The 8032-nt window shown below is 42.6% G+C and overlaps 1 protein-coding gene across 1 annotated transcript; it reads right to left on the bottom strand.

The window, feature by feature from the left end:
- Positions 1–3793: 3793 nt before the first annotated feature.
- LOC118812392 (serine/threonine-protein kinase pim-3) lies at positions 3794–7537 on the bottom strand. The gene is made up of 6 exons (XM_036577375.1): positions 7013–7537; positions 6428–6537; positions 6242–6292; positions 5780–6143; positions 4688–4864; positions 3794–4408 (listed from the first exon to the last, which is right to left on the bottom strand). Exons 1-6 carry the CDS (start codon positions 7098–7100, stop codon positions 4224–4226), a joined length of 975 nt encoding a protein of 324 aa, XP_036433268.1. The 5' UTR covers positions 7101–7537; the 3' UTR covers positions 3794–4223.
- Between the last annotated feature and the right edge of the window lie 495 nt (positions 7538–8032).

Consider the following 8032-nt stretch of genomic DNA (forward strand, 5'->3'; position numbering starts at 1 on the left):
CTCTCACTGTTTTTCTTTTGTTGTCCATCCCTCACTTTTTCTTTTTCTCTCTTAGCATCCCTCTCTATCACATTCTACCTCTCTCCATCTCCCTTTTTCTTTCTTCCTGTCCCTCTTTTTTCTTTTTCTTTCCTCTACTTTTCTCTTTCTCTCATTCCCCATCTCCTTCTCTTTCTTTTCTCTTTTCATACTGATAGAGTCTTTGGATGCCAGTGTGCCACCCACCTCTCAGTCTGTGCACTCTGAGGGTCCGCAGGCCCATCTGGCTCCCTACTCCTTGTCTGTCAGGTTGTCAGTATGACGGTGGCAGCGAGTGCCACAGAGAACTAAAGAGTATTCCAGCTCAACCCTGATCTACAGGCACTCAACACGAGCCAGCACGCAAGCTGTCACTCATTTAATATTCACACTCTGACGCAAGGAAGAAAATCAGTGTCCAAATAACTGTCTGTCGGCGTCTGACCAGCTTTTCGATGCAAACAGTATGTGTATATATGGGGTTGACTGCTATTTATGTTTATAGCTGATTTGCTATTTCAACTAGCATTAATTAAAAACAGGATAATTATGACTGAATCTCATTAAGCCACTGTCTTGAGGTCTGGTTTGAAGAACGCAAACATTTTACAGATCTGATTGTATGATTTATTCTTTTGGTCTTCATCTAATTAAGGAACATTGATATATGACATAAGACACCTCTCCGATAAGATCTAAGCTCAGAGAGGGAAACAGCATGGCATATGCTGACTGGGTTTAATGGCTGTTTTATGGTGAAGCAGAGACAGAGATCACTCTCTGCCGTAACAGAAGGCCCCCTGATCCAGATAACTGGGCCATTTACATGTCAAAAGCCTGGGGCCTCAAAGACAATACATTTTACCCAGGGCTCTAATTTCCAAACAGATGTCATCGTCTTGCTACAGCCTTGTGGTAATAAAATAAGACAAAACAAAATAAAATTAAACAAAATCCCATTATTTGTTATGATATTAAACTTAAAAAGAAATTACACTCTGAAGATAAGAGTGAAGAAAATAAGAAAAAGAAAAAAACAACAAAAAAACATCTCATTTGCAAAAACAATTCTTTAAAGAACCTTCTAGTGAAAGGTTCTTTTGAGAACCGAGAGTGGTTCTTCTATGCCATTGTCCCAAATAAGCCTTTTTGACATCTTTATTTTTCAATACCATTTTAACAAGCCCTCATCAACTTGGCCTCTTTATTAGCTAAAGTGAAGTTTGTTACATGAGCCCTCTGAGGGATCGAGTGAACGCAAGTGTCAACTTCAGCAGCAGAACTCCCAGTAGCAGTGAAGCATCTGGATACACTTAAGTAAGTATCCTGTAGATGTTCTGTTGAAACATTACTTACATTAAGCTTAATCTTAACCTCAACCCAAAACCTAATCCTAACCCTCATATGTTTTTGACATGTTACTGAGAATCTGTTGAGTGTTTCATCTAAAAGGACCACTCAAAATAAAGTGTCACTGATTTCTCTCCACTCATGCAGGGAAAATACAGCCATGGCAGCTGTCCAATTGGTTAAGACCTCAGGAGCTAAAATGAAGGCCTAACATGTCAGTTTTAACAACATAGCTAACATAATCACATAATACGTAAGTGACAGTGGAATCAACTAATCATGTTTTGATTTCGAAAGGGTTATGACCAAGTTTGTAAGGAAAACAAAAAACATCACATTAGGCCTTCTGGAAGCTCTAATAGTCAGGGTTCACCACCGACTTTTAGCTTAGTCCGATGTAACCCTGGATTTTCCGTCTCGTGACAGTAGATCACTTTTAACCAGGCTACATGACTAACCTGCTCCAGGGCTGGTTGAGTTTGGGATTTTGGATCAATCAACAATGATTGTGAATAGTATTTGGTATTGAAAACAGTACATGTATGTGGCAGAAATGATCTACACAGTCCTTAAAGAAATACTTCAGCATTTTTCAACCTAATCTCTATCTGCTAAATCTGTTTCATATGGTCAAACACAGATAACACAAAACCCAATGACTCAAAACATACTTCAACAGAAGCCAGCGGGCAGATGCCATAGATTAGATTAAAAAATGCTTAAGTCTTCCTTTAAGAGCAGCAACATTGTCTACAGTTTGGTTCTATTCCAGACATTTGACAGCATATGCATGCAGTTACTCAAATAAATATGCTGTGAATACAAAAAATACACATTGCGCATTTAATGCTTCATCAGACATTCCAATTACAGCATCAATAAACTACAAATGTAGTAACCCTGTAAACCCTAATGGTGAGTGCAGTATGTCACCAGAGGGGGCAGCATGTTCCTATCAGAGCCTCTGCCCACAGTTCAAGGAAAACACACTGACTCATGGGGGCCTCTTACTCACCAGCCCTATGACTAATAATTAAACTACTCATGTTGTGGCGGCTATTAGATGGAAAACCAATTTGTTGAATGCCGTCTGCTGGCACAGATGTGTGCTTCGGTTTTCTTCAGATTTCATAATTAAGAGGGAAAAAACACTAGACAAAACATTCTCAGTATTTCCAGTAAACTGAGACAAGCGACTCATACCTCTTACTATATAGTTTTCATAAACCTGAAGTAGACTTAATTGTGGGTCTACTAGACATATCCTGTACAAGTGTATTTTTTTTCCCAATGTTTATTTTGCCCCTCGGCTAGAATATGAAGATAACCTCCCCCCGAGCCCAATTTCTTTGCATGTTAGCCTATATCAGACCAATGAAACACAACAAAATGTTCTGTACAAATAAAAGTTTAATTGAAATGTTTTGTATAAAAATAGGATCTCCATTCTGCTTCATACAGCTTGAACTATTAGAGAGAGAAAGAGTGAGAGAGAGAGAGAGAACATCTAACGCTGGACTACGGAGCCAGTGACAAGAATAGCCCAATTCTCTAAAATGCTTCCATCTAGCAAATGGAGATTACACAGACCTGAAACAACAATGATGTAATTTTGATTAGAGTCATTTCAAGGCAACCAATGACCAACAAGAGAAGTTAAATAACATTCATAGCTCTTCCAATTTAAGTAAACCTTGTTTTATTCCTTTTTACATTGACAACAGCTTCAGTGCATCCATCATCTCTTGTCCAAATGTAGAAAAAAAATATTACAACAGGAATGCAAACAAAAGGCCATATAAAGTTATGCAAAATTTGGGATTTAAGCATGGACAATAAATAAAAATAAATAGCCACAGAGTGTGGAATGTCTACGTTACAAATAAATTAAATGCAAAGAAGAAAAACTGTACACAAAAAAAAACCCACACACACACACACACACACACACACACACACACACACACACACTGTACAAGATTACTTTATTAAAAAAAAAGAAAGAAAAAAAAAAGAAAAAAAAATGGAAAATATGAATATTGCATTGATTGTGCATTTTCACACCCAGGCCCCCCACAACCCAGGAGCCAGGCCAACGTAGTATCAGCAGTGGGATGAGGAGCAGAAGAGTGAGGGGTAAAGGGGAGGGGGGTTTATATACCCTCAGAAGGTACAGCGGTTATACTGAATCTCTATACACATTCAGAAAAAAGAAAAAAGGAACAGTTTTTTTCCCAGACAACCTGTGTAGGCTAAAATGTGACTGAGCAGCGTAAGAAGGAGACGCAGTGAGTGAGTGCGTTTCAAGTATTTCTATTGGTCACCCCTCCCCATTGTAAGACCCCCCTCAAAGCTGGCTGGTCATTTGCACGCAGCGACCATCGCTAGCTGCACTGCCAACTTACAAACCAGCTTAAGGGAAAACAAAGAAGCAATGATGAAAGCCCCCAAATAGCAGCTTTCAAAAAGGCACTCCAAATCAAAAATTAAAACATTTAAATAAAAAGTTCTCCAAGCTCTATGAGAGCAGCCACATCTGTGTAGGAGGCTTGCCAGATGCATAAACCAGCCTTGTAACAATAATGATAATAATAATAATAATAATAATAATAATAATAATAATAATAAATAGTGCTGGTAAGTCCGCCCAAATGGCAAAATGTTCCCCCATCAGGAAACGATTTATAAATCATAAAAAAGGAACAAATAAAAAGATACAAAGGAAGAGCAAACTGTAATAAATTATGATTCCCTACAAGAGGGAAAAAAAAAGAATCTGCAAGCCCAGCGATGGCAAGGCAGCAGATTAGAAGTCCGTTTGAGTCCCAGCCACTCCTTAAAGTGAAGGCCTTCTTTCAAAGACTCTCCTTGCTGGAGCTCATGCTGGAAGTGTCCGTGCTGATGGTCCGGAGTCGAATGTCGCTTTCTTCCGCTTTGGACACTTCTGCGGGACGCATCCATGGGTGCTCGAATATCTGCTCCAGCGTTGGCCTGTCTGACGGTCTCAGTGATAGGCACCACTTGATCAACTGCTGGCACTCTGTTGCAAAAGCAAAAAGTGAAGAATTAGCATCTTCTTGCTATACACTGAGAAAGACTTCCATAATGCTGTATAATACGTGTGTGTGTGTGTGTGTGTGTGTGTGTGTGTGTGTGTGTGTGTGTGTATACATATATACATATACATGTAATTAACTATAGTAATTGCATGAACTTGTTATAAGATTCTTAATAGGAATCTGGTAACACATTTTCAGAATATTATAGTTCTTCTTCATAAGCAATGAAAAAGGGCATGGAAAAAAACAACTAAACTCACCTGTGGAGATTCGCCTTCTAAAGTAAAGGCGCCCTCTGAGGATCTCCTCATCCTGCTCGAAGGGGATGTCTCCACAGACCATGTCGTACAGCAGCACCCCTAGCGACCAGATGGTTGCCGAGCGTCCGTGGTATCTGTGGAAACGGATCCACTCTGGTGGACTGTACACTCTCGTACCTGTGAGGCCAGACAGAGAAATAAACACTGGGTTATAAACAAAGAGACGTCACCACTCTCCACTCCCTCACGCCCCCCCCGTCCCAATCATGTGCTAACACTGCAGCTGACTCAGAGCCTCCTTCAAGATTCTAGCGGAAGCTCAGAATTTAAAAGGGCAAAGAAACAAAAGAAAGAAAGAAAGAAAAAAAAAACCCTCCTTGAGGGGGGGAAGAAAAGGCCACATCACTCCTAGCTCAGCTGTCTGATCCTCCACACAGCAGTCCCACCCTCCTCCAGAGGGGCAGGAGGGGCAGGAGGAGCTGAAACCAAACTGCAAGAGCAACGTGAGCCGTCACGTGACCTGCCCTCTCAGGTTTCACAACACACAGCTGTTACGTGGCATAAGATCTGTTTTAAATCGACCTTTAAATGTTTTTTCCCCCCTATTACTGCTTTGTATGTCAATCTGAAAATGCAGGCATCCTTAACAAGCAACTACTACTGTATGGGTCTGATCTGGTGTTTACTGAGGAAGAACACGTGGCAAAGACTGGCACCAGAAAAAAGGTTTTTGAAAAATGTCAACAGAAAACGTCACGAGCCAAGTTCTCTGTGTGTGTGCCAGCATGAAGCCTCAGTAGGAAAAATACTGGCCATTATTCATCAAAACAAAAGACAAAAATCAGATCATCCTGTATGTACTATATAATGTTACATTAAATAAAAATCACTGCCTCGTTAGTTTTATGGAAACCCCCCTGATTAACTCTGTAACCCTTGTTCTAGCAGCTAATAACCTCAAAGAGAACACAGCTGATTAAAAATTCATGGATTTAGGGGGAACCCCCATGCCATGCACTCATATTACAAAACCCAACACACAGCTAAAATGTCTACATGGGAGGTGATCTGCGCGGCGTGTAGTCTCCGTACCGTCAAAGTCTGTGTACACCGTGTCCTTGAGGAAGGCCCCCGAGCCGAAGTCGATAAGCTTGAGGTCGCCGGTGCGCAGATCCACCAGCAGGTTCTCGTCCTTGATGTCCCGATGAACCACGCCGCAGCTGTAGCAGTGTCGCACAGCCTCCAGCACTTGGCGGAAAAAGCCCCGCGCGGTGGCCTCGTCCAGAGCGCCCTTCTCGGTGATGAAGTCGAAGAGGTCTTTGACCAGCTCCGGCCTCTCCATGACGATTAACCAGCCGTCCGGCCTCTCGTACCAGTCCAGCAGCTTTATGACGCCTCGAAACGAGGAGCCCACTTTCTTCAGCAGCACGATTTCCAAAGGCACCATCACGCCATTCTGGCAGAAAGAGAGAGAATCAGAGATTTTTTTAATAAACCCCTCCAAATAACACCTCTTCAATAGACATATAACTAAAAAAGGCTCTGCATACTTACAATAGAACCCCATTCCGTGACTCTCTCCTTCGCCACATGCTTAACGGCGACCTAAAAAACGAAAAACACAACCTAAGTACACAAATCTTCTCGAGAAGCGTGGCTAAAGGCTGAAGTCCAACAGCCCAGCGACAGTAGCTAGCAGCTCCGCCGCTGTGACCGCCCGACCGAGGGAGTCACTCTTACCGGTAAACCGTCAGAAAGGCGGCTGCCGGCGTACACCGTCCCAAAACCACCGCTTCCAAGCACCGAGCCCACTTGATAGACCTTCTCAAAGGGCTCCGGCTCCACTTTCACTGCAATAACGAAGCAGAGTTCACAGAAATCAGCTGAAATCCCAGTTCAGTTCAGTTAACGTCACACATCACAGATTAACGCTATAGTAACCGCTAGCTACATAGCTAGTAGTGATGATACGAGATCCAGGGCGGTCAGAAACCAAAACACAGGCATCAAGGGTGCCAATGGGTTCATATAACAGCCAAAGCCTAATGAACTATAACTTGGAAACACTGGCTGGATCCCAAATAGCTCACTATCGGACATTCTCCGCATTATTTGCGTGTGAAAAGCCAAACAGACAGTGCACTATAGTTAGATGTGTCACCGCAGGACCGGTGCGATGCCCTATGTAGGGAGCGAGGATCCATTTGGTATCCAGCCACAGCAAACAGCCAAGCAGGCAAAGTAGGCTGGTGTTTAATTGAGTGTTCAGCTACCCCAAGCCAGATAACGGGGAAAATCAATATTTTTTGCAGCTTGTAGACTTACCGGGCTGGAGCTGAATTTTCACCGGCAGATGATCCATGCTGTTTGGGTTGCAGATGTGAGAAAAAGAGCCGAACTTTGACAGCAACATATTTCAATACATGTAGAATACAAAAAGAAATCCCGCTGTTTTGTGTGTGTGTTTTTATTCTGTTCGCGGTAAAGGTGAGTCCAAAGCAGAAAAAAGTTTAGTAAACTAGCGGTGGTGCTGGTCAAAGGCACCAAGGCGAGGCTGAGTTTAGATCCCGGTGCAGTGCGCCCACCGCACCGCCTCGCTGACAGAGTATCACCGCCGCCGTGCGTGCTGATCCAGCGCCGAGAGAAAGAGGTAAACAAACAAAACGAATACAATCCTCAGCGTTAAAATCCAGTGATGCTCGTCCTCTTGATAAACACCAAGGACGGGCGAACCGGTGTGAACGAACTACATGAACACAATGTCACTGGGTTTAGCTGCGTAAGCTGTACGCGTTCCGCCGTAAGATTCAGTCGTGCTCTGTCTGACTGAGCTTTGGCGCGGACCGTCCGCCTCCTATAACGCCAATATTTTGACGCGTGTGCGAACAAATATCCCTCCGCCACTGCAAAACAATCACGTACCTCAACCGCGAAATTACACCCAATTTCCCGCATAAACTTTAAAACATACAGCGCGCGACACTGTGTATATTTAAAAACCAATAATATATTTGTATTCTCAGTTCAGTGTCACGTTCTTAGGAACTATTTCGACCGCGCCGCGATACTACTGTCTAGATAGTACGCGCTGCGTTCATTTGCAAATCCGAGCCACCGACCAATGAAATCGTGCTATGTAAATGCTGCGTTTCTCTTTTTGCCCAATCGAGAATTGTAAATTATCATAAAAAGAATTTTGATTGCACGTGGCGCTGGTTTCTAAGATATGCACAGTCATTTATTTTTTTCCATATCAGCGTTGAGTGAATGCAGTAAAGGTTACTGTGGGGGTTACTGTGCTAAAAATATGATAATAAATTCGTTTCTCTATCTTTAAACGGAATC

The sequence above is a fragment of the Colossoma macropomum genome, unplaced genomic scaffold (assembly GCF_904425465.1).
Source record: "Colossoma macropomum unplaced genomic scaffold, Colossoma_macropomum, whole genome shotgun sequence".
Classification (NCBI taxonomy): domain Eukaryota; kingdom Metazoa; phylum Chordata; class Actinopteri; order Characiformes; family Serrasalmidae; genus Colossoma; species Colossoma macropomum.